A 27,716-nucleotide genomic window follows, 5' to 3' on the forward strand; every position below is an offset into this window, starting at 1 on the left:
GCAGTGAGCAAAAAAGTCACAAATGTGAAAATAGTACACACAGAAAGAGACCCTTATAATCATCTCTCCTAAGCTGGAGAATCTCCAAGAAACTTTTAGCTTCTGTGTGGGACAGAACAGTGCTTACACTAGATTTCAAGATCTCAGATGATACATCCTTTAGGGATAGCTCTGCTGCCCCACTGGAGATCACAGCAGTGGCCACGGAGTGTGGTGTGTGGAGGAATCCAGGGAGCACAAGGGGGAAGCCAGGATTTCATTAATCCCTCGTCAGGCACTGCTGGTTGTGCTGGATTGAGAAGACTGTGGCAGAACTTCCACAGCAGCAAGGAGCTAGACTGATTTCCCCTACGTGGTATGGATGTTGAGCTCATCCATCTAGTAAATGAGAACATTATTAGGAGAATGATTACATGTGTTTCTATTTAGTTTTCATTCCATTCCCAGCCAGGGTAATTGCATGTGCCTGAAAACATTTTAAAACGCTGTTTGAAAAGAAAGGAGCACTTTTTATTTGAATTGGTTTTTCTAGGGATTTAATATTGCTAATGAGAGTAAGATGCTCCAGAGTTCCACATAAGAAGCTCATGTGCAGCTCGTATATGGATACTTACAAATATTTATTTGTAGGGAGTTCATCCTTCATTAGGTCCTACCTGGTATTACATAGCTCTCCCTGTCCTAGATGCTGAATTCAAGGGTCCTTGTTCTGTCAGATTTGTTTAATATCCTGATGAGTTATAATACAGATACTCTCATCGTAGAATGGTTTGGGTTGAAAGGGGCCTTAAAGATCATCCCATTCTTCATCTGGGGTTTTATTGTTTGCTACAGATTTTTGTTGTTCTGTTTGTTGCAGCTTCATCGAAGTATCCTGTTCAGGTTGGTGTCCAGCTGACATCTTTATCTGCCACAATTAACGTGAACTATTTTTAGAAAACAGTTAAATTTATGGTGTTCTAATGTAGATATCACAGAATTTTACCTAAAAAAATGCAGCTGTGGCTATGGATCTGAATTTCTAGTCCTAACTGCTTAGTATGCACTAGGTCACACGCCAGCATTTTGTTAAATTTAAACACTCCTACTGCCTGTCCAAAAATGTAAGATAACTTTTGTGCTGATAAATCTGGTTTATATTAGTGAGTACAAATGACTTCCCATTTAGCTCACATCCCAAATGTGGAACTGCTGTACCTTTTACAGCAGTATCTCCGTGGGAAGAGGGTGTCAGCATTTCCATTCCAGCTTCCCTCGCTGAGTGGCTCAGAATTCAACTGTAGAATCTCATTCAAAGCAGGAGCTAAATGGACCAGGTGTTAACACAATTTGAGGGGGTTACTCCTCATCAGCTGTTCCATTTTAGCAGAGCAGCTTTTTGCATGAAACACAACTTTCATTTCTGCAGACAGTGATAAAAACAACAGCTTTTTCTTGCAAGCCTTCCAAAGCCACTGCAGGGACCTCCTGAAGTCACCAAGCACTAAGGTCCGTCTGTAGCCTGACTTCACTGATCTGACCCTTTGGGTGGGTTTCTTTTCAATGTCTGGCTTGTCTTGGATGAACTGTTTATGGTGACATAGGGGCTGCTCAGTTCTGACTCTGAAGTATTTTGAGTCCTTGCTCATTCTGCATGCATGGTTCAGGTTGTTCGTGTTCCCAAGTGCTTTGCTGCTGCAACAAGTTTGTCTGTAGCATAATTTTGTACACTCTCTAGGGCAGGAAACCTCATTTCCTTTATTTCTTGCAGCTTTGTGCATATTTATGGATAAACAGTTAATGATTCATAAAGATGAGCCACTTTACTTCTTTTGAAAATATTATTACCTGTTTTGATAATGAAAATAACCCAACAAACTGTATTTCATGTTGAAAGAAAGAGAATTCCTTCTGCTACCATCCCTTTATCTCAGGTGTGCTCAGTAATTGCAGCTGGGAAGAATTTGCCTGGGGAAGATTTCCCATAAATCTAATTAAAATAGGCTTGTATCTTTTTTTTGAAGCAGTAATTCAACAATGCACATACCATAAGCACCATATGTCAGATAGCATGAATCCTCTGAAAGTTTAAGATGGAGAAGAAAGCTGAGCAGCAGAAATGAAACCCCTTAATGTCTCTTGGAAAAGGCATCATCTTACAGGACAGTGAAGTAAGTGGACAGTTTGCAGGATAATTGCAAATCAGTGTAGTAAGCTCTGAGACGTAGAAATGCTACTCTCAGCACCATTGATCCAACTTAAAAGTGCTCGTTCTCAGCACAATTAAGTCATAAACTTGACTGTACTCTGCATGTTTGAACCTGCTTTCTGCTTGTCCCTGGCTGGCAGCACACAGGTGCAGAGCAGCTGAGTATTGGAAAACTCCTAACCACTTATCCCATTACCTCTCTGTTCCATGGGGTCCTGAGCAAGGAGGTATTTTCTACAAGGAGAAGGAAGAAAGCTTTCAGTCTTGCTCTAATACCGTATTTTGCACTTAGTACTGAAGTCTGACGAATGAGTGCTGATTTAGAATTCCTTCCCACTTCCTGCCACAGCTCGCTCCATAAATCAGATGGATAGGACCTCAAATGGGATAAAGAGAAACAGGAGTCAGGAGTCACATAATGATGGGCAGTGGGGGAATAAGCGTCACCAAATGGAGTGCTCATTTTTAATGTTTAGTTACATTCTAATGGAGTCTCGTGGAAATAAAAATCATATTAATATTCAGCCAGCAGCTATGAAAGATGTCTCTTTAACTGTGTTATAGTTAAAATTTTACTGGCAAAATACGATCAGTGTAAAACTTATTGAGTAGCTGAAGTTTCCCAGCAGTTTAAGCAACGACAAACCATAATCAAGAGGATGCTGAAGAGTCTTAAATGAAGAGTGTGCTGGTTCTGCTTAAGAAATAATTTAGTAGCTCAGAGGCTTAGGGTTAGCTTCAAAAACTAGTCAATGCTTTCAGGCCCAGATTTCACACTCGCTGATAGAGCAGTCCTCTGGAAAATGCAGAATTAAAAGAAATGGTTGTTGCTGTATATGGAGATTGTCCTGAAATTCATCAAAACGTTGAGTGGATATCTTTGCTCTGGAATAGGTTGGCTTTATGAGCTTTGAAAGAATTATCATTCTTTATTAAGTGAGGAAGCCAGCAGGTTTGTAGATGTGTGGAGATAGATCCTCTCAGTGAAACAGTGTAGCTGAATTCACATCAGAAAAGGAGAAGTTGCACTGGGTCTTGCTTCCATCTCAGTCTATCACTTCAGAAAGAATGAAACCCTACACTTTTATGTCATAGTGACTCAAATGGAGAATCAGCTAAACTGATGGGATGTTTTGTGCTTTACTTGCCTCGCTGAGAGACATCACAACCACCTTTCCCAGGGAGGGGTTGGCACTGGTGACACTGCTGAAGTAACACCACCTCACTGCTAAAATTCCTGTATTTTAGTTGAGATGCAAGGAAGGAAATCAGCCATGTGTGTATGCAGGAGGTTAAAATTGTAAAAAGGCGCACAAAAGAGGCAGGGGTGAGTAATTCAACATCTTTGCATAAGCCTTGCACGAAGTGAATATCCCTCCAGCTCTGCAATCCAGTGCTTTGATTTTCTTGGATCAGGGCATTGGTTTCTTGAACCTACATAACTACAACGTAACTACTGCTCTATGTAGCCAAAAAACATCAAGATTAGTGCCTAAAAATAAAATTTCTTGTGATTGAATAGATTAATTAATAAGGAAAGAGGAGAGCAACAAGAAGGTAAAAGCATATCAACAATATTAAATCTTCTCAATTGGTTGAGGAGTGTTGCGTGGTAATTGGCATAACTGTACACAATGTGATATTTATGTGCTTTCTCTTCCACCCTCTCTCTCTTTCATTCATCAAATTGCCTGTTCAGGCTTCAGATAAATAAGTGTAATAAAAAAGCTAAGGCAGATCCGTAAGAACTGAATAAGCCTTTCAGATTCACAAAAGCTTGAAGTGGTGGAATTTTTTCCCCATGAAAGGGCTAAACATTAAGATCATGAACAAATCATTTTGTCTAACTAGTGTGAGTTTCAAGCACACAGCTGCATGCATCCAGGGAAGTGACATATCTTCAAAGAATATAGCCAGCCTGAGTGATGAAAATCAGCCTGCCAGCCTGCACACATTTACATGAGTGCTTACACTATCAGTCAGGCATTTCCTCTGCGCCCGTGGTTTTACTTAATGGGAACTATCAAAGATTACAAATGGACAGTTTTCTTTGCATTTCCTCCCAGGCTCCCAACTGTGTTCTCAGTGAGCAGGACTCGGGCACATCCACTTGGGTGCTCTCCTGGTCCCAGTGTGTTCTGATACCCCCTTAGTGGGGGCTCTTGGCAAGGTCAGCAGGACCAAATATGAAGCCACAAGGCTTAAAGCCTGTGAAGAACCCTGTAGGAGGAACCCCGGTGTGTTTGGGACACACATCCACGTGCTGGTGGCAGCGGGTGCTGTGCAGGCTGTGCTCCCACAGGCCATCCCTGGCGTGGGTACATCCAGCTGGCCCTGCATCCCAGCCCACCTGGAGCTCTGTGCTGGGTCAAACCTTCCCACTCGGAGTAGTGTCCCCGTGGAGGCTCAGGGATGCAGCAGTGCAGTGGGACAGACACAGGTGCACATATTCACAGCTAGGTTTCTGAGAGCTGTTGCTCAGAAAACGTATCAGAGATGTCAGACTCCAGCCTGCAGTGCCCTCATGGTCTTCAGCTCTACCCAGCATGTCAAGTCCATCCTGGTCTTAGGAGTCCTACAGTGGGAAGGGCAGACCTGATTGCTGGGAGAGCAGTTAGTTAATGAGGGAGAAGAGGCATTCCAGCCACGGGCTCCTGAAGTCCTGCTGTCATCCATCTCTCTGGAGCCCCACGGAGCTCCCGAGCCCCCAGCCAGAGCCCCCTGAAGCTGTTACACCTCCTGGTCTATCCCATGTCCCACAACACTCATCACCATGCTGCAATTTAGCTCCTGCTGCTGGACACAAGGACTGACTGAAGTCCTTTGCCCTTTGTCCCTGGGAGTGCACTTTGCCTGAAGGGACAAGGGGCAGTGTCAGGTTTGTGACACCGCTGGGTGTGTGATACTAGGCTGGATGAGCTCCTGTCTCCAGCTGTATGGCCATTTTTATGGCGTGCTGATCATTTTGATTCTGAGCCAGGTATCCAGCAGTTCACTCTGGCTCTGAGGACTTGTAGTACATTATCATACACTTTGAAATTCATGCAGGGAATACATAGAGCAAGTATAAATCAGGAGGTGACAATTCTCTTTTGAAAGGTCATGTTGTGTGGGGCTGTGCTTTGCATTCAATAAGCCTCTAGCTCGAAAATTTGGGGTGTTTATTATTTTATGAAGAGCAGATGTTGTTTATTTCCTTTATGTGCTCGACACCTCCAAGATTCAAAATATTTTTTTATTCTCTGCTTGGAACCAAAACCTAGTCCTGCCAAGGTGCCTTGTACTGCCAGGCACGGTGGGGGCTTGTCAGGGAGGTATTTTGCAGGTGTGCCTGGGTAATTCCATGTTTCCTTGATCCAACTCTTCCTTCTGCAGTAGCACAGGGGCAAAGAGTGCCTTGTAAACTTTGATGTGAATGGCAGCAATGTGCAAGGGCCTGGACTGCGGTGCTAGAGGTGGACTGGGCCATCACCAAGGTTAGCTGGCATGGTGCTGGGCTGGTGGGAAGGAAGGGGAGAGGAGAGGAAATTTCAGGACATGGGCAAAAGGTCCAGTGAATTTCTCTGAATTGCATGACATAGTACCTGTAAGAGAAAAGGAGATAAATCCTCTTCTCTATGCCAGAGACACTCTGGACCTGCCCAAAATGCTTGAATTCTGCTGCTGTCGGGTGCCTGGGGGGCAGAAGCCAGTGGTGTCCTGCAGCACTCAAAGGATTAATGCTGCCAACTCCTGTACCACAGGAGCAAAGATTAATGCTGCAATAAGAAAGCAAATGCTTGTGTGGGTAATTCAGTGAGCCATAACGTGTCTTTTGTCTTGTGTTATTTTCTCCTGGGACCATTTCCTCCGTAACATTGGCTTTTTTGTTTCCTGATTAACTCTCTTACCTGTCCGTTCCCTATGACTGTGGCGTGGTTTTAGACAAGTATGCACAGTACGGTTCAGAATGGCTTAAGAGCTCGACTAAATCCTCCAAGAGCTGTGCACAGCCAATGAAATAATCTGCTTAATTGCCCAAATAAATAAAGGGGAAGTTTGGTTTAAAGATTAGGAATGTAAATGATAGGAAATAGTAGATGTCTGTCTCCTTTTTAGTGGGTTCTTGCTTCCCACCCGCCCCCCGCAGCTGTCTGTGCATGATATTTGCTATAGTCCAGCTCATATTCCAGGTTCATGTCACCCAGTTCAATCGTTAGGCCTTGCCTCAAGCGCAGCAGCATCGCTGCCTAGTGAGATGGCTTTAAAGCTTGCTAGCAAGCAATGAGAGTGGCATTTGTTACCACATTTTACAGGTTGGGTCTTCATTTCTCAGTTGTTTCCAAGACTGTAGTGTCCACAGTTGTAACCATGAGAACACCATCTGAGGATGCTGCTGTCTTCACCCCTCTAAACCTGCCTGGCATATCATTAAGGAACTTGGCCTTTGATTTCCTGCTTGAGGGTAGGAGTCTCTCTTGAGGATGAAAGCTTCAATTTTATCAAAAATACTGACAGTGGAGAACAGTGGACAGCAGGGACACATCTGCAGTGCTCTGTCCACCTAATGAGATTCGAGCTTTGTGGAACTGTTTGCTGAAAACGAGGTGGAACATTAACTGACGTACTGCTGTGGTGTTAACCAGCCTGACATTCCTGGCTGATTAAAGGGTTAGGAAAACCATCTTAGTTTTGAGCCATCATGGAAATGTGTTGCCCAAATGTTAACAAGAACGCCAGAAGGAAGTTACGAGGATTCCAGTGTGTGTAGCCAGTAGGTTGTGCTCCTTTACGTTTTTATAGATACGTCATTTTGCATACGGAATAATCTTCCTCACATGCAGGCCTCTGTCTGTGGTATTAATTTATTCTGGAGAAATTGGAGCTAAGAAGGAAACCATGCCTGAATGTGTTGCTAGAAAACATCAGTTGCCTTTGATGGAAAGAACTGAGTTAAACATAATGTGCTAAACTGCGAGAAACAAATCTGACGTCTCAATAGAGGAGTGAATGGTTTCCATTAAGCTTGCTAAATCTGTCTTTCTCAGAATACCCAGTATAACCTCATACACTCTTGATTTTAACAGACTTTATTATACTCCACCTCAACTACATAAAGCTGAAATATCTAAAATATTTAACAGATGTGGAACAGTAGAGAGGGACCTCTTCAACATGCAGTATGGGATTGGTCCAAATTAAATAGTGATCATGGACTATTAAATATTAAACGCCGTTCTGGAGGTAGATCATTATTCCTCACCTTACACTGGCAGTTCTGGCACTTAAATGAGAAATGAAAAAACTCTTGACTAATATGATCTGTGAAAATGTGTAGCCTGAGAGTGTTTTGGTTCTAATCTTGCAAGCTGCACTAACATCCAAAGAGTTAAACAAGATTAAATCATGCTGCAAGTATCAGCAACACCACAGTTAAGAAGACACTATACAAAGGAGTTGTAGTACCAAAAAAGTTACCAAAGGCAGCAACTCCAGATCAGCACCCCAAGAAGTTCCACTCTTACATAGCTGAATAAAGGGACTTACAGGAGATGTGAGAAGCACAGTGCAGTGATGGAGGCTTTACAGGCAGGGAGAGGGTGCAGCATGAAGTGCCTGTGTGAGATCAGGTACAGAGGAAGAAATAACCCCAGAGTGGTGTGAGGGGGGATTAGAGACACGAGCCTGGGAAAGCTCAGCAGAGATGGGGTAAATGTCTGAGGAGAAGCCCTAGGGTGTTATATCAAGGGTATGTATTACTCATGAGAAGGGTGTGGGAGAAGTGTAACAGGGAGAATTCATGAAAATTATAACAACATTTGGTTGCTTCAGTCAGTTACCCCTTCCTTACAAACAGTAAGGCCAAGTGAACAGTGACTTGGTCTGCTCTGCTCTGCACTGGCTATTTATTTGAAGTGTTAGATTTCTGCAGAGATAACACAGGTATGATTTGTTATTAATAAAAAATAAACATCTCTGAAAGTTTTCTGCTCTAAAGGTAGTCCCACTAGTCCCACCTGTGTTGTGAGATAATTTCCCATTTTATAAAGAATACTAAGAAGAAACAGAGGGATTAATCAACTATTGCTGCATATTCCACTGTATCAAGATCATGTAGAGGCATCTTAAAGATGGGAACTTTTGAAAGAGGCCACTAATGTAAAACATCCACTGTAGATCCAAAGAGAGAATATATAAAACATATGGACATAGCCCATAGAACACAGTTTATTTGGAGGTAATAAACTGCCTTTTTCTAGAAACTATTAGACTAGAAAATCTGTTGAAAGAAAACTTCCCGGGCTCCTGGCGCATGAACAGAAGAGAGATAAACAAAACACAATAATAAAATAGGAAAACACCACCTTATGATGTTTTAATGACTGTTGTCGTAGCTGTTTTCATTCTTTTGTTAGTATTCTTCCATTTCTCCTTCTTAAACATTTAAATATCAGTGGCTCTAATGCCTGGAAGAAGACAAAACATTTCTTCATTACAAGATAAAGAATGGCTCATCAGCAAAACACACACCGTGCTGAACATCTTCACAAAGAGATCTGAGAGGCACAACAGATTGCGACAATTAAAAAGTCTCTCAAGCCCTTCAAAACGCAGATACCTCAGCTGTTGTGCTTCATATTAATCCAGGCCTCCTTGAAGATAAAATTTGACAAGAAGGTGCTTCATTATGGTTCCACATTGCTGTCCCCTTTAAAAATACCAGCTGAAGAGAATGAGAATTAGGATACCATCTATTTCAATAGTCACAGTAAGATTTGCAGTATGTGTTGTCATGATATAACTTAGCTGGAGAATAACGAGTCAAATGAAGGGGGTAAGAGGAAACACGATGTATAAAAATGAACACAATTAAGCACCATTCCCTTTATTACAATTGCACTTATTTGATGTATACACACACTGCACTGGGGACAAGGTGAGATCAGGCTTAAAAGAAAAACCCAGCATACAAAAGAAAACAGAAAAAACACCTACCATCTGTACAGCAATAAAAGAACAAAAAGCAGGGGGATATCCTTTTAATTATTGTGATGAATCATGTTTATTACAGAAGGAATAAGGCACCACCTAAGAACAGCCCTGTGTGCTGGTAGTAAATCCAAAAGAGTAGGCAGTCCCTGCAGAGCTTGCAATCATACAGGAGCCCAGGTAAAGCTCTGGGGAGGGTGACATAGAGCACAACAGAGGTAGTGGGGGTAGATCTAAACATGATTTTCACAGTGGCTTTTTGCCCACTTCCCTACACAAACAGGCTTGTAGCGCCGCTGCCTCTGTGTACCTGGGGCTGCTGGTGACCATGGCTGTGTGTTCAGCCCTGGAACAGTATGGGGAGGGCTTGAGGCTGAGGGGGGGAATTTTTGTGAGATGACCTTGACTGAAATCGGTGAGCAGACTTTAATTTTGCAGTCGCTCAGGATGTCACAGTAATGGGAACGAATAGCTCTAGCCTGCCCCACAGCTTGCACACCAGAGAAAAGAGAGAGAGGGAGCATTAGTGCTGCTGAGCCTTTCCAGCTGCCTGAGATTTCCCACCGGGTGTGTGCCCCCGCAGTTGTAATCACAGCCTATCACTGCAAACCCTACCTGCCTGACAGTAAGAAGCATGGCCTTGGCTTTGAAGTTAAACTAAAGATAGATTCCTTCTTTTTCATGCCTAATTAGGATCAGATGACCAAATACACAGCGGGGTTCTTGCTATACTTCATGTTATGTTTCAGCAGCTAAATATAGCTGTATTACCTCAGAAACACTTAAAAGACCCAGCCCAAACAACTCCCCTACATACAGCAGTCATGACGGGGGTTCTTTAGGGACTCCTGTTCCTTTCCAGTTCAGTTACAGCCAGCACTGGTGGGTGGTTTGTGGCTGCTGCCAGAGCTGCCAGCACTCAGGGCTCAGCACAGCCACGTCCAAGCTCTAGGGAGGCAGAGGAAGCCACGATGCCAGAAGGGGAAGTGCTTCATAGTCTCCTTTTGCCGTCTCTGCCTTATATTTCATGATTCATGGTTAGGAGAATGCCCAAGGCAAAATCAAGGCTACGTAATGTGATTGCTCAGGCAGCGGGTGAGAAGACAAGGGCATGGGAGCCTGCCTTGGTTTGCTGGGCTCATCCTTTGTCATCCCAAATAATCACACCTGCCAGAGCTGCGTGTGAGTACACGCGTGTGGAGTGGTGAGAACCCGGGTGGGGCTGGACGCACAGGGAGAGAGGCTGCTGCGAGCTGCTGTGGAAGTGCCACAACTTGTTCTTCACTGCGGTGGGAGCGCCTCGTCAAGAAAGAATGCTGATGGGTGCAGTGTGTGCTGTCAGTTCAGAAATCCTTCTCTCTCACCCTTAGCTTGTTGCTTACCCACGTGTGTGCTTACTGGTACTTGCTGCTGTCTCAGGCCGCGGTTAAGTGGGAGCAAAGCAGGACATTGGTACAAAATGCCAGCACTTCGTACGAGTCACAGGAGACCAGAGCCAGCAGTGAGCCAGGGCAGGCAGCCCACATGGGATGCTCTACAGCAGAATATGAGCTTTCCTGGAGATGTCTTAGTGGTCCCTGAGTAACATACCTGTCCATGAAATTGCCTGAGCTTTCCCAGTCCATATTTCTCCTCTAGAGCACTGTATTGCTGACAAGCTCATCTAGGGGTTCCTGGAGGGTGGGGAAACTTACTGATGGTGAGTGGGGTTGATTCCTCCTTGTTTCCACTGAGAATCCCTGCAAAAAGGAAGATTTACAGTGGTAAAAAGGCTGTGAGAGAGCAGAATGAAAGAGCAGGCAAGCTCTATGGCAGGGAAGAGAAATAGGGGAGGTGATTGAATGGTCCTCACAGGTCAGGTCTTCAGTGTAAATCTGTTGGGCAGAGCTGCTGGGGTCCAGGAGGGACTGGCCTCCAGTGGAAGAACAGCTTCCACATGTAAGAACCTCAGGCAGAAGTGACCAAGAATGCTCATGCTCAGCTGAATCGATGATCGTGTTTAGGCAGCAAAGAGGATGCTGTTCCATGAGAAGGCAAAAACAAGAGGGGTGGGTCACAAGCAAGCAGTGAAGAGGAACTGGCAAGAAGGATTAAATACAAACGAAATGGGGAGCATCTTGCTGAGAAGGGGGAAAACAGCATCAGTAGAATGTTTTGGTTTACACTGATTGTCTTATAGTGGTAGCACTCGGGTTATTTTGCTGGGTTTTCACCTAATCCAAACTAGGTCTTTACAATAACAGAAGCCAGCTCCAGTCCAGAGCCCTCTCCTGTCTTTAGTAGAGCTTTTCTTTGCTCCTTTTGAACACTGCTTGAAATTTAGGTAAGGACTACAGAGCTGTACAAGAACAGAATCTAATTTAGACCCATCACTGGAGAAAATAGGATGATTGTTTTAATTAAATAAAAAATTAAATTTTTGGTGACATGAGGAATGGAATGGAGAAACTTCAGAAATCTTGGAAGATACTTCAGTGACAATTATTCTAATTGATTAAGTGGGAACTTTGTCACTTACAGAGAATACATTCGGAAATAATAAGTCTAAAATGTAAAACATCAGGATAAATGACTGTTGCATGTATGTGCTGAAATGGCTTAAATGAACCCTGCAGTAAAGTGCTGGTAGCACAAATGTAGAGCCCTGTTCTGAACATTCCTGTCCTCTCCCTGGAAATATCAGTTCCTTTATATAGTGTGAATGAGAGAGAAAGACATTTCAAAGCCATTTTACATCTCTGGTAAATGTGGGCCAGTTCCCAGCTCTGAATTATAGGGATATACAGCACAGGAGAATGTGGTTATCAATTTCCCTTGTGCACCACGAGAGAGCTTTTGATCTTTGTGATCAGATTATCTTGTTAGTGGCTCTCAAGAAAGCAGTAAGAGCAGATGATAGTCCAGGAAAACCAATGCAATGACCTTTTTCCACTTACTGTGCCTGTTCTGAGCCTGAACAGAATTTAAACCTTTGAAGGGGAAAAGCCAAGCCACTGTCAGACAAAGAACTCCTCCTGCTCTCCAGAAATTTGACTGGTGATCTGCCAAGGACGGTTGATTGTTTGCCCTTATGTTGCATTTTAACCTGGTTTCATAAACAAACACAGCTTATATAATGTGCTCTGTTGTGTCCCTGTCTCTCAGCCTTGCCACTCCCTCTGTGCCTTTTTTACCCTTTAGCCATTTTTAATCAAATTTAACAGATCCTGAGTTCAGTGAGGAGAGAGACTCAGTGGCAAAAATACATTATTGTGAACTCCATCTTTGTGATGGCAGAGAACCTCCATGGAAGCCACCACTGAAAAGAAAAGCCATAGGAAAAGCCATAGGAAAAAAGCCTCAGTGGCAGCTGCTGCTTGCAGATCTTTCTCCTTCCCTTTCTGAATAAAAATGACTTAGCAAAAGCATTCAATCATGTCCTCAGATGTTACTGTGAAACCATTGGAGTACAACATCTGGAAAGAGAGGCTTTTCTTCTGTCAGACTCATGCAACATGAAGTGCATTTGTCTGTTCTGTTACCACACCATGCTTTCCCAAACAGAAAGAGCCTGGGCTGGCCCTTCATGTGGAATAAACTGGAGCAGCTCCACAGAATTCAGTTTGCTGATTCATAGCAACATAGGCTCCGATCCCTTTTTTTCCCCCTTTCTTTTCCTGTGTGTGTGGCACCGTGTAAATGATGCAACATATTTAGAAATGTGATATTCGGGTCTGGTGGCTTCTGAGACAGTGGGATTATTTTTATATGTGGGCTTGGGTTGCAGTGTTATTAAAGCTAGTTAGCTTATGCAGTGAATAATTGGTGATTTAGCTCCCAACACTGGTACATGTTAAATGGATGACAAACACCATTATCCATCTTCTTACCATATTTTCTGTAACTTTATTCCATATTGTGTTTTCGTGCTCAGTTGCTGTGATTTAGTGTGGAGGAGACTAAGCAGATCACTGCTTCTGTCATGTTTTAACATGAAACATCAAATCCAAAGCCTGGGTCTGTTGAGCACTACCAAGTAATGAGAGACTTTGATTGTTCTCAAGTCTTTCCAATGAAATGTCAAACTTTTCATTCTGTGAAAATGATGTTCACCAACGTGGAGCTTGAAAACAGATAATTATCCAAGAACATGAAACAGAATTAACATGCACTGGAGCATGTCATGAACATTTCCCTCAGCAAATAACAAAGGTAATTGCTGTCTGAGTACAGAGCAAGGAGAAAGGTTGGCTCTGTTCCTTAGATAATTCACATTGGCCACTGTTTACTCACTTAACCCATGGAAACGTGCACCTATCAGAAGGGTGCCATTCCAGGGCTGATGGAGTGTGACCAGCCTCCTGATTGCAGGCACTTCTCATTTCACACTTCCCAAGTCTGATCAGACAGAAGTCCTTGGCTATTATTAGACATCTAAACCCTGATGAGTCAGAGCTCTGAGTTAAAGAGCACATTTGTAAACCACATTAAGTCCCAGTAATAATTAATACATTTTTTGAGCCACATTTTGACTTCAGGCACAATTAAGAGGCTTCATTCTTAGCCTGGAAGAAAGAATGGAAATAATTTGCTATGTGGACACAATTTTCCCATATAGAAATCAGAGAAGCATGGGAAAAAACTCCCACTCCTAATGGCTAATGGCAGTGGTTCTGGTTTGTGATTTTGATTTTACAAATCAATTTTCTAATATTAGAAACTAGTGGAGTGTAGAGATACAGGATGGAAGTCTGGAAGAGACCTCTTGAATACCACATATAGCTCATTGACATCACAGGCATCTGTACTCACAGATGGATTCAGGCGGGTCCTGCAGATGCAGCCATCCACCAGTCAGACACGCACGCTCTCAGCAACCCTGTCCCAGAAATGAGCTATTTTGAAGGGTCAAAGGTCTTTTGTAAGCAACTCTTGCCTATTCTTCACCAATAATTATGTTTATGTTGAAGTTTTATTACAATTTATTACGACTGTTTACCTTTTTTTTCCCTCTACATTAAGAAGATGCAAAAAGCCTTCATGTAACACAACAGGTTTTTAGCCATATGCTCTATTTTCAAACTACATATATACTGCAATTTTATTTTTGGAAAGGCTGCACTATGCTAACTGTCTGAAGGTGAAGTTCCTGTCTGTGGCAGGGACTAGCCCAGGGTCTGTGTCTGAGTTAGGCCCACTGGATACCAGACCAGAAAGATCATCCTCAGTGCATCAGATAACACCAAAAAGTTACAGCCCAACGCCAAGACAAGACATCAAGAAGAGGTGTCTCTTTGCTTCCTTGCCCCAACTGGCTTACTGAATACAAATCAGATCTTCTTAATTGTCTTTAAACATCTGTTGTGCTTGGTTGAAGCACATTATTAACTAGAATAAGTATTTTTAAAAAAAAATTTGTGCTCACTTTACGTCATTCACAGTTAATACTTTTTGGGTGACAGCTTCCCCAAGCTGTTACTAGGAAGCTGTTTTGCTAATAGTGATAAGATTCTGTGAGTGCATGTTGTTGTTGCTTCTTCACAGTGTAATCAGTAAATCTGAGAACGTATGTAGCTTGTGTAATTTAATTCAGCCAACAGTAAGCTGCTCCTGGCACTCTTCTAGAAACATGCTCACCTTTAATAAGCAGCTGAAAAACAGAAACATAAACATCAAAAGTAGATGCATTAATCCCACAGTATAATAAGGTGAATCTCTAAAAGCCATCTTAGATTCCTGCTGAAATAATTCTGTTACATTTGTAATCAGCCAAGAGAGAAATAAATGCTTTTAGCTTCTCTGCTGTGCAGTGTGGATCTGCATTTGACTATCCAGGAAATCAGGGGAAGCAGCCAGATTAGGGGAAGGACACAGAGGAGAAATCAAAAGAATTCAAAGATAAGTGAAAGTGTGGATTCTTGGGTATCCGTTGTGTGATCTGGCAATAAAATTATACGGAGGAGCGTAATGAGTCAATCTGCATAAACCAGGAGAACAAAAACTAATCACAGGTAGAGGCAGACATGCAAATACAAAGCCTCAGAGACAGAGGAGTGGAAAGTGTGTGTGGAGAAGTTAGGGCTGTAAAGTTAGGAGGAAAACATATATAGAAAAGAAAGAAATTGCTGCAAGAAACTTCCACTGAAATCATAAGAAGCTACATCCATTGTAGGAGTACAGATGCTGTTTCTGAAAGCAGTAATTTAGTGATTTAATGGGAATAAAAGCAAGTCAAAACAAATAAAAACACCAATTCCATCAGCTCTTTGGCTTGAAAAACATGGATAAAGTCAGAAAGCAAGTCCTAACCTTCCCAAAATATTCTACAATTCTACAAAATATGTACAGCTTGTACTGAAGATGCTCAGAAACAGTGGGAGGGTTGGTCAAATAATTAAGATACTTTGAACAAAAGGCTTCTAGAATAAAGCAGAACAAACAAAAAAACCCTGAAAAATACCCCTAGAAAAATGGAAAAAGAACTTTGAAATTGCTGTGTGAAAATTGCTCAAGTGAACTTCGAAATTGCTCAAGTGAAAATACACTGGGGCAGAGGATGAAGGGAGGGTGTCAGTCCCCACTTTTTGGGCTCACATAGTCCAAGCCTCTTGCTTTACATATGTCCATGTGCTTGAACAGAACCTTCCCCCTTCAGTTTGTAATTTATATACACATATATAGGTGTATTTTTAAACAAATAGATAGATAGATAGACAGACAGACCAGGAGCATTGGCATAGACAATAAATACAAATATCAGTATAAGTAAACGTGAGGTGCTTAGGCCAGAGCCAAAATCCCAGAACAAAGGAATCTGCCAGTGTTGGTGCAGTTCCCAAGTTGCCAAGGTCTTGTCAGGAGGGAGGTGAATGAAATTCTGACCCTGTTGTCAGTCCATAACTGTGTCACATAAATGATGTATAACTGTTCAGTCAAATTATTGTAATGTGTACAGGTGACTTGCAAAGCAGGATGTGCCACGCAAAGGTTATTGTAAGGATCTGAATAAACACAGCAGAAGGAGGGCTGGGGGTGGTGGTTGCTGCAGAAGGTTGGATGTGTTTCCTTCAGCTAAAGAAAAGGATTTAGGAGTTGGGTGCTGCTGCCTCCTGGAGTTGCACTACTTCCTGAAGAAGCTAGAAGGGGATAATGTGTCAGGCGTTTTTTCATGTCTGTGAAATAGAGACAAAGGAAAAACAAACCAAAGGGAATGTCTGACAAAATTGAAGCTAAATAAGAGTATTTTCCATATTTATGCTGTAATATATAAATGCCAGATAAACACGAGAATAAGAAGCAAAAGCAACTGCCAAATGCTTTTTAAAAGGAGATAAGAGCATATGTGGAGGAAAATTAACCATAAATGTTATCTCAGAGGAGAGGTCCCACTTGGAATAAGCATATATATATATATGGCAGTTATGTCTAAAATTTGTTATGTGGCTATTGTTTTGTGAAATGACAGAACATCTGCTCAGTCACAAGGCACCAGTAAAATGCAGCTTTATGCCTAAAGCAGTATGTCAGTTCCTAACAAAAAATGTATATAATAGGGCAAAGACAAAGGCACATTGTCTTTTCCAGTTGTAGTCATTTCTGACCTAATAATGGTTTAGAAAGGATTTTTTATTTTTATTTTTGAAAAAAAAATGAATGGAAGGATTGAGTCATTTATGACTCTTTTCAAGATTAGGCTTTGTGCATTATTTGTTCATAAGCTGGCAAAAGGCTTTGTCTCTGCAGATCATATTTAAAGCACTTTTAAAAAGGCAGCTACTTGTAAATACCTTGAGAAGAGATCATTCTGAGCTTAGATTTCCTAAATGCAGCACATAAACAACCATTTCTTAATCACACTGGAAACACCAGCAAGTGATACGTGATACGTGTGCTCACATGACGAGTGGACAACACGAGTCAGATTTCACCTCAGAGCTGCCTTTTCAGAGAGGAAAAGCATTCACACTGCAATCAGTCATGTAGAAAGCTAATTAACAAATCCCTTGGGAGCAATGGTTGTATGGAATTTGTCTCTGAATATTCCAGGCACACAACTTTTAAGTGGCTTCATTTAATAAGAGTATTCTCTTGGATTTTCATTGTTGTGTTTGCCAGCCTGAGGAGTCTGAAATTGTGGGGCAAAACATAATTTTAAAAACCTATTTTCTGGTGAGATGAGGTTATTATCCTGCAGTTTGAAGTCATCCCCTCAGATACACGTGACCCTTCAGAAAATAGACTGATCAATGAAATTGGCACTTTTAAAGAATGGTTTTCATGGAGTGAAACAGATATTACTTAGTTAACGTGTGGCACTATGCAGCTGGAACCTGCCTTCATGAAAATGGATGTATATTCTAACACATGTGTGGTCAGAGTGAGAATTAGGGTTAAAGTCATTGTGGAAAGCTCAGGGGTTGTGTCACGGACTCTTTGAAGCCTCTGAAGTCTGAAGGACTCTTTTATGTGACTGGGAAGGCGTGTGCTACATCATCAACTATTAATAGGGGAGAAAGCAACCAATCTCATATGAATTCTCTCTTCTCCAGAAAACCTTATGTCAGCAGGACTTTTTTTTCTTTTTAATGTCACTTAAGGTTGAGACCTTTGCTGGAATAAATAAAATGCATGTGGAGAGTTTTCTGTATCTGACTCAGAGCTGAATAGTGATATGTGATTTTTATCTTTCACTTGAGTCAGATATTAAAGATTTTTCACAGAAACACTGTATATCATTTCTCAGAAACCCTTTAGAGGTTTATGGACCTAATCCAAAGCCTATTGCAGTTGGGAAAATTCACAATTTGAGTCAGTTTTCAGTAGGGCTGTACAAATCTCATTGATCTATTTATATAACTTTTTCAAGAGGAAAAAAAATTACCTTTTACTTGTGGCAAAAACTTGAAGACTTAATTTTTAAGCTGTTAAGATTCCTGTATACTCTGAAATCTTGGGCAGCAGAGACCTTCTGCTTTGTGGAGGTAAAGGCACACGCCCCAGTGCTCAGATGGAAATTCATTGCAATTATTTAACCAAGGCATCAATTCTTAGCATCAAAACACAGCACTCCCAGGCTGGAGTTGTTGTGCAGTGTTGCCAGAGATGGGTGAATGGCATTATGCATCAGCAGGGGGATACAAGTCAGCAAAATAAGGTTTTTTTAAGAGTGGCTTTTAAGCAATGATAGAAATGCCACAACTGACTCCAGTCTCTGATCTCCAGTGTTAAACATGAAAAGGGACTGTGGCTCTCTCTGTAGCCATCTGTGGGGAAGCAGAAAGTTTTAGTGATTGGTGACAGCAGCCTGGAGGATTGTTCAGGGTTTTTAACTAGGCTGTCTCTGAAGATGACTTGAGCCTTCAGATGACCTCCAGTTCCTCTGCTGAAGACCTTTCAGTCTGTAGACACAAAGCATTGCAGGCATTCCCTGCCCACAGCCAGACCCATAGAGTGAAAAATGAAGGATAATGGTTTCCATTATGATATCCTAGTCCATCCTGATGCAATCTGTGGTATTTTGGTGCAATCTCAGACCTTTTGAGAAAGGTTTCTATTGTTCTGTGAAGAAAGGAGATGGAGACATGCTGGTGTAAGCTTTGCTATCACACTAAAACAATGATCCTACTAAAATACTGTGGTGGTGGCCAAAGGACAAGTGTTCCTTCAGAGTCTGGCAAAGAGAAAGATGCTGGCTCACAAGTCACTATGAAATGGTGACATTCCCTTCTCAGCAGAGCTGCATGGTGTGTCTGCAGCTCCTCACTGAAGTGGCTGCACTTTGTTGATGCACAGAGTTGGGCTCTGGTCCATCATTCTGGGTAAATGGCAGCTACAGGACAGAAAGGTGGTCGGTAGAGGTTGGGAAGGGGTACAGAAGGTGAAAAGGGTTGGCAGCTTGTCCCTGAGTTGATGTTCAGTGGTGATGTGATGATACTGAACTTGTATATAAGGGCTCTGTGTAATTTGGTGGAAGTCTCTGCTAACAGGCCAAAAAAGAGCTGGGTGCACCTTCAGTAATACGGAGATGCAGATCTGGGCTACAGCTCATCTCCTGCTGTAGTGGAGGCACTAAGAACCCAGAAGCACGTGAACTCTGCAGTGCACCATGTTGGAAAGCTCAGCTTCCTTCCTGGAGGTGGTGCCCATTTGGTTCAAGTATTACTTGGGGTCAGGATTTGAGCCATGGGCAATGAATGAAATCCAGTTTTTGAAAAGAAGGAGTATCTTAACAGGCAGTAAACATTCCTGCTCTGACTTACAAGCCCTCATTAAAAGCCTTTATTAAATTTGGTGTCCATTCTGTTTGCCACTTAGCCATTTCTTTTCATTCTGAAGAATTATAACTCAGAATGAATGAGTCTTTTCTAATACAGTCAGGACGTAATAAATCTGTGAAAGAACTGAACTATCTTTCTCTCTCATAGGCAAATTTTTCCAATTGTTTAACAAAATGTTGGTTTGTATTGCCATGACATCAGTCTTTAGGCTGTGAATAACAAGGCTCAGCATTAAGCAACTTGTATATAAAAAACAGTCATGCAGTAAAGTTAGAGAGTCTCCACTAGAGTCCATACCCTCTCCTCCCACTTACTGAGCTCCCCACTGCACTGTGGGAAGCTATTTGTGTCTTCAGAATGAGCAAACAGACAGTGAAAGGCTGAAAAATTTCCTGAGTTCTGCCCTATGGAAGTTGTATCTGTTGTTCCATAGAACAGGGTCTTTGCTGCACTGACCCAAGCGTTTGTCAGCCCAGAGTGGGGGATGGCAGCTCACAGCAGCTGAAGAAGGAAACTGTCACACACAACTTCCCACTACAGAGACACTGCTGTGTCCATCATCATCCTTTCAGCCCAGTTAATAAAGTTGTATTAGCCCTGTGCTCCAGCCTTTTTAGTGTGAAATGGGTTTGACTCTTCAAAGTAGCTACATTTCCAAACACGTTCTGCTCAGCACAAAGAATAATCAGTCCCTCTGAGATGAAGCAGATCACAAAGCCTGAAATGCATCTGCAATGCTTTGGGAGGAAGATACTTCTGATGAAGGTTATTGGAGAGGTCCAGAACCTGACAGCAGTACAGAGTCTTTGAGAAGCAGTACAAAATCTTTGCACTTGGTCGGTGTTCCTCAGGTGTGGGGGAAAGGTTCAGGTTTCTCCTGAATCCTCTTTGCTTGATAAATATTTGCCTTATAAAAGAATTTATTAGTCTTAGCCAGTTACTTTTTTTCTTCCCAAATAGTGCTGCTCTTGATGAGCCCTGCAAAAGCTAGGTTTAGATTCACTGCCAGTGAAATGGGATTTCTCATCTTTTGGAACTACCAGTGAACTGAAAAATCATTTATTCCCACGGTGCTAATAGTAGGCAGCTGTTCGTGGTGACAGCAGGAGAAAGAGTTATCTAAAGATCAAAAAGCTGAGTTTGGGGAGTAAAGATGTTGTTAGAGCAAGTGTGACCTAGTATGATACATTTAGATTTATTCTATAAAAGATTTTTCTTATTCTGTGCTCAGTCCTAGAAATGTATTTCAAGTGACATTTCATGAACAGCTGGTAGTTGGTACAGGCATCTTAAATGGCACCATCTTAAAAGTCAAATCCAGGGGCCAGCGTTTCCAAGTGACCAAGTCCATCGTGAGAAGTAGCAAATGCCTTCAGCTCTTCAAAGGTTTTAAAGCATGTTGTGATGTTCAACTGTAAATAACTCAAAATAAGTCCTAGGACAGCTGGCACATTGTACCATCATTTACCAGTGATCTCCAAACTGTGGTTTCCAAGAGGAAAAGCTGTAGGAACAGCACTCCCTCTGATGATAGTGGTAGATGTGATGTTTTCAATTAAAAGCTTGATGATAAGTGCCCCTGGTCATCTATGGTGGAGAACATTTGAAGGTATAGCCTGCTGTTCCAAAATATTTGGATGCCATTGCCAGGAAAAACCTCCAACTGGAGGATCTGTTCTTGAAAGTGAGTGAGAAAGTGCTTGTTGCTTTATGGACTAGATGGTGAGCAGAGGTGGGAGCTGTGTGAATACTCTGACCGTTGTTGGTTTGTTGCTGCTTCTGTTTCAGCTGGATGCTGAGAAGGCAAAATTGAAACTCGAAAGATGGGCTTCCCGAGACGCTGGAAGTGGGGGAGGAAAAAGTGGAGAGGTGGAGTCAAGTGGAGATTGTGATGATGAGGATGGTTGTCAAGGATCTGGGGACAGGATCCACACAGCAGGTAAACACAGTTGCTGTCAGTACTTACAGAGCTTGGAAATTCATAAATGTCACAATTAGATGGACAGAGCTCACACTTATCCTGCTTGAATTACTGTCAAAATCCTACTAAATTCAAAGGATTTGAATCTTAATCTGTGAAGAGCTGCAGTAAAAATAGAATGATACAGACAGTAACCCAGTGTAATTTAACACTTGGCGTGCAGATAAAAGACTTAAATTTAGAGTGAATAATATCTGCAATGAAATCTAGATCACAGAAATACTGAAGAGCCTTCCTAGATATTGTGGGCTCTTCAAATAAATAGAAAATGGATGTTCTTACGGAGTGTGCTAAGTGTTTACATAAATATTTATTTATTGCATAATGATACTGAAGGATGATCCAAACAGAGTTGGCTGAAAGTCTATATTCTTGAAAAAACACATGAAATACTGTGGGGTTTTCTTTCTAGTGGTGAGCTGCTGAATAAGTGAGATTTCTTGATAGTCTCAGATATGCATTTTGCAATATTTATTCATTAAATTACTTGGATAATATCTCACCAAGTGTAGAATCAACAACAGAATCTAACTCAACTTCCACCTACATACTGCCAATATAATATGTAGTTAAATCCTTTTAGTAACTCAATAAGTAGTAAGATGTTTCTGGATACTTGATGTTATTGCTTTCTCTTATCTGTAAATTCTGATTCATTTTAGCTCATCAAAATGTAACTGCTTTAATTGCCATAGTGTGTCAATATTATGTGGATTGGAAGTATAGATGAAATACATCTATATACATCTATACATTCAAAGGTGTAAGAGTGTTGAAAAACAATGTTTATTGAGAAGGCTGTCACTCAGGTAAGTTTTAAACTGCTGCTGAGATAAACAAAGGCCTTTTCCTTGTCCCTTTGCTGCTGAGTGGAGAGGGGGGGAAAGATATCCCACACTCAGGTAAGATTTGCAGACATGCTGTGATTGGCCTGTAGTCAAGACTTCAGTTGTTCCTGCTGTGAATATTTGTGCAGGGAAACCAAGCTTAGATGTGTGCTTTGAAACATGTGCAAAATGTTACAGCTAATTTGCAGCACCAGCTTGTAACGACTTGAATTTTAATTTGTGTGGATGGCATTGTGATCAGAGGTACATCATGTGGGGACAGTGTTTTTAAAAATTATTAACTAATTGCAACTAACAGGTCAAGTAGAGGTTTTGATCATCTGCTCACCAAAGTTTTTGAACAGAAGAACTGCGATACAATGTTATTTTAAAACTATTTACTTAACTTTTTTGTTGTTTATTGTATTACAACCATAAGCAACGGAAAGATTTCTAGATGTTTTAGGCCCTGGGGATTTGGAAGAATAAATACTGTAATGTGCTTTCCTCTCTGTATGGAGTAATACAAACCAAAGCCAGGTGCTCCCCACTCTTCACTGAACAATCAGTCCATTAATACAGTGTTGTGGGAGGATGTGTGTGCATGCTTACAGGGAGCATGGCAGAGTTCAGGCATTCAAAAATAAAAACTTGAATACTTTGAAGGCTTGACTTTCAGCTGCCTTTAATAATGGAAAGCTGCTTAATGTCTCCTTTGCCCCTTTATTGCTATCTATTTAATTAAAATATTTTATGCTGATATCATCCTGGATTTAAAAGAATTACATTTCCAAAACTAGCTGTTTCAGAATTTAGCAGGGTGTATATCCAATTAAAAAGGTAATTACAATAAATTTTAGGAAATGGTACTGATTCATAACAGAAGAATAAGTATTTTATGGTGTGACAATAGTAATGCTGTATCATGATTAGCTTTAAAATATTGTACTGTACACAAGCCACTAGCAGTAAATCTCTTTTGCATATCTGGATACAATTAAGAGATAAAATGCAGTAATCTCATTATGGAGCTGCTTTGCTTTAATAGAATGTTAAAGAATAACAAACATCAGATTAGTTGAATTTCCTCCTGCTCCATGTCTGTTAGATGGCGTTTGCAGTTGTTCAGCCTGTGAACTTGTATTTCCTAAACTTAAAACCCGTCAAGTACATCTAACCATTATTTTGTGGAAGTGGAACGTGACAACACTGCCTATTCCCAGCTTGCCTGAAACACAGAGTGAATTAAGATACGAATTGAAGCTAAAGTTAAATCCCAAATCAAATCCCAAATCCCCTGATGGGAGGCTTGGTGATGTCAGTGGGAATATCGTTCCTGACTACAGCAGGTAATGGGTGAGACACGAACACGAGCTGTGAAATGCCAGCGAGCTCATCAGGGCACGTTTCAGCGTGGAGTCATCCAGCAGAACAAAGGCAATAAAAGCCTTTCCAAACACAGACTTTTTGGCAGAGCAGTTGTGCTTTTAACAACAGGTCCATGAAAAACAGAAAAGAGAGGAAAGGATTTCAATGTCGACCTGTAAAATGCTGAATTTAGAATGTAATAAAAATTTACTACATCTGTCATTTATTTGAAACGTAAATGAAAATTATATTTACCACTGAAGTACTAAGAGCATTGCAAAAGAAAACCTACTGAATGATTATTTCTTTCCACCTCCCAGAATAAAAATTGCCTTTTCTTTACCAGTAAATTGCCAGGAGGTTCACCAGTATCTGGGTTTCCATTGCCAGAGCGTTTCTGTTTGTATCTATTAGTAAAGCTCTCCCCAGACAGAGTATGTTGCTGTCTCCCTGTTTGGCTTTTCCAAACTGGTAACAGAGGGCATGCTCCTTGATTTTAGATTCCAGTGTGTTCCTGGGTAGGTAAACACATAAGTGACTCTGTGCATGCCTATTCCAGCCAGGTCATTGCTCGTATCCTTTTCCCTGGTTTTGGGGTTTTTTTTTGGTTGGGGATTGCCATCTCTGCATTTCAGCTCATCCTGCAATGGATAGTACAGTCCTGTCCTTTTGTTTGGCACCTTCTAGTCCTTGAGAATCATGCCTGCATATCAGTTAATAATTTTACTTTAAATCTTTAATTAAGATGCAGTATTTATTGCAGGTTTTTTGTTTATCCCTTTGTTACAAATTTTTTAATCCCTTTGCTCAATTATTATCTAAAAAGATCACTTCTTCAGTCATAATGGGCTTAATTATCTATTCTGTATCATGTGGGTTTATCCAAATGGTTTTACAAGATAAATTCTCAGGAAACCAGCATTCTTTACAAAAATTATGTATGGTATAAGATGCTTTAAAATGTCGTATTCTCACAGGCCTTACAGTTACCACAAGCATCTCTTCTTGGGGAAAGCTGTGGGAACAGCAGTTTCTCAAGCAGGCCCATGTGTTATTTGTTGGCAAGTACCAGCTTTGTAATGACAACATCTGTGAATCATCTTCGAACAAAGCTTTGTTAGGAGAGATTTAAGAAGAGGAAAGTAAGCCATATAAATCTGGAGTGTGGATGGGGAGGTTGCTCTGTGGTTTGCCCTCTGCAGTGCTGCAGGTTTCTAGGCAGAAGGGCAAAGCAGCATCTTGTGCTGAGCACAGAGTGCTCCCAGAGCCACCGACTGACATGGAGCTGGTCACAGCATGAGCCCAGCTGATGGAAGCGCTCGTTCCTAAGCCCTTAGGTGAAGGTGGTGCTGGCATGGCAAAGAGCAGGGATTGTTGGTGCCCTGCAGGATTGAGCCGTGGGAATGTTTCCTTAGGAGAGGGATGAGTGTCCTGCCGTTCATGAAAAGAGAACAGCAGCAGAGTCACATTGTGTCCTGCCCGTGCTGTTCAGGGAAAAGGAAAATGTTTGTGCCTGCTCTGTGAAAAGTCGGGAGGAAGTCAGTGCAGGGGATTTCCAGTTCCCAGCTTGCTGCACAGCTGTGGGTTGTCATGAGACCCACCCAAGAAACGACAACCAACGTTAGAACTGTGTTCAGGGAAATCATCAGGTGATGAACCACTGAACAAAGGTGGGGGAAGTGTTTAGACCACAGGTAGGAACCTGCATTTAGTGCGAGTGCATTTAGTGTGGAGCTCTGGGCTGTGTGGAAGTTGTGGAGCACTGTGGTTAGGAGAGCTTGTGCTGATACCCCTCTAGCCATGGGTCTGTGTGCACACCTGGCTGTGCATGGAGGACACAGGGATTCCTGGGGCTGCTCACTCCCATGGATTATTGCACTGTACATGGAGCCATGTGCTTCACATAGCCAGTGTATGACAGGAATTGATCCAAGCTTCTGTCTAGAGGACACTGATGCAATGTCATGCAAAGTCCTAGGGAAAGTAGCTAGTGCTGGACTACAGCTGTTCTCTGGCTGGCAGGGCAAGCAAACAGCACAGATTAGGGAAAACATAGTTTAGCCTACCCCTGTGCCCTTCTGCACTGAACAGAAGAGACAGACCTAAGTGTCTGGTGTACATGGACTGCAGTCTCTGCACCAGATTCACCCATCTGAGGTTAGAATCTCTCTGTGGGTCAAAAAGCTCAGTGTGTCCTCACACAGGACACGTGTTAACCCCAATCCTGACATGCCTTGAAACTGCAGATTGTGGGAAGTGGGGACACTGATCTTACCTTCCCCCAGCTCGCTGCCTGCTCCACGCAGAGATGGGTTCAGCTTTGTCCCCATCCCAAAAGCAGTGGGTTTCCATGGAATAACAAGAAGTGCCCTTAGGCACAGCAGATTTTATACAGTACTTTAAAATCGTGTCTGTTGGTGCAGGATTCGGTAAACAAACACATCCTGTGGCATCCCAGCCAGGCTTTGTGCTTCCTGGTTCTGGCCATCTCAGTTGAACATCCTGCTTATTGTCACAGTTCAGTGCCCAAGTGGGAATCTATAACAAACCTGCTTAGCATATTCAGATATCATGATTTAAACCCCTGGCTTTCTTCTTGGCTGGGGAGACACTCCCCAGCTTCAGTCCATCTTTCTGCTGTAGACAAAGTGTCTGAAGAGATTGCCCTGGTTGTAGATTCTTTTGTTCAATGGCTTATGAGATGGATAGAGTTTTTTGCCCCACATTGCCTTTACAAGTGAAGACAATTTTCTTTTTTCTTACTGTCTTGTGTCTGACCTGTATCTGCTCTCAACAGCTATGGAAAGTTAATGTATTTTTTGACTTACGGATGTTTCTGGCTTATGAATGTTTTCATTATCAGTTTTTTCCTTTTGAGGATCAAGATTCTTTTATGCTTTATTATGTTATCATTCTCCCAGCTTGTCTGTCTTTTCTTGGCATCAATATTACTGTGTGACCTGTCATTTTAATCATACTTATTTCCATTCAGCATGTCACAGAATGCTCTTACACTTGTATTTATCCAAATATGCAATTGTACAGCTGCTGATTTTGTAATTATTAGTACAAAACATCAATATTCTGAGATCATAATATCTGCTGGCAGTCAGCCATGCTCATCAACTTCTCATCACCACACGTCCTCACAGATGATCCTGGCTCACAGAAATACTGCATTTTCACTGCCTTCTATCTTCCTGCCTAGAGAAACCTCTCCATCATGCCTCCTCCTGAACCCACTGCCTTGCAAAGCCATTTTTCTACAGCCTTTGTTGCTCAAGACATTTTATCTGCCACTGTTTTCAGAGAGTCTACAAATTCCTAGATTGCCCTTGATGTAAATGCCTTGTTCTATCCACAAAACAGCTTAGTAACAGGTTAAACTCAAATATAAGTCTGATTTTAAAGGAAACTCAGGGGTGGTAGGTAAAGATGAGCCTCTGTCAGGAGGACCATAAGCAAACCCTGCCAGGGCCTTCAGCACATGGTGGGGGAAGCAGGTGGTGGTTCCACAACTGCGGATTTCTGGCTTTGGCTTCTGTTGTAGGATACAGTTTGGGAAGAGACATGGGAGCAGAGAAAACCAAAGAAACATAAATAATCAGGAGGAAAAGTACAGATTTTGATTATTTATTTGAACTTAGTGAGATCTGCTCCTGAGATGAGTTGCTTTGATCTGGTAGTGGTGTCCCACTGTTCCCTTCTGGGTGCACTTTGCTAAGAGTTTCTGTAGGTGACAGTGACATTTCCTGCAGGCTCTGCTCTGTGCAAATGGGATCAGGGGGCAGCTGAGAGGGGTTCTGAGAAGAAGGTGGGAAGAAAAGAGAAAGAGAGAAAGAAGGAGGTTTCCCCCACCCCTCTGTCCCTGAGTAAATCTTTTTGTAATCTGCCAACCCAGGGATAAGGTATTCTGTGTCACTTCGTGTTCTTTGTTACACAGTATAATTCCAACCAAAATGCACAGGAGAAGAATCATGGAATCATTCCCCATCCTTCCTCAACCTCAGTGTTTACAGGACAGTTTGAGGTGTAAAGGAATGGGATTTCAGTTCCGTCAGATCCTCACTCCTAGACCTGAGCTGAGAGAGTTCCCAGCACCACCAGTGCTCCTGCTCAGATTCATT

The 27,716-nt window shown here is 42.0% G+C and overlaps 1 protein-coding gene across 2 annotated transcripts in view; it reads left to right on the top strand.

The window, feature by feature from the left end:
* LOC126636261 (glypican-5-like) overlaps positions 1 to 27,716 on the top strand; it is a 340,020-nt gene that overhangs the window by 220,964 nt on the left and 91,340 nt on the right. For both annotated transcript variants that reach the window (XM_050308265.1, XM_050308264.1), the window contains one exon: positions 21,202 to 21,352. In XM_050308265.1, coding sequence (XP_050164222.1) covers positions 21,202 to 21,352 — 151 coding nt within the window. The remainder of the gene's footprint in view (positions 1 to 21,201; positions 21,353 to 27,716) is intronic.

This window comes from Myiozetetes cayanensis, unplaced genomic scaffold (genome assembly GCF_022539395.1).
Source record: "Myiozetetes cayanensis isolate MyiCay16 unplaced genomic scaffold, myiCay2020 scf13, whole genome shotgun sequence".
Taxonomy (NCBI): Eukaryota; Metazoa; Chordata; class Aves; order Passeriformes; family Tyrannidae; genus Myiozetetes; species Myiozetetes cayanensis.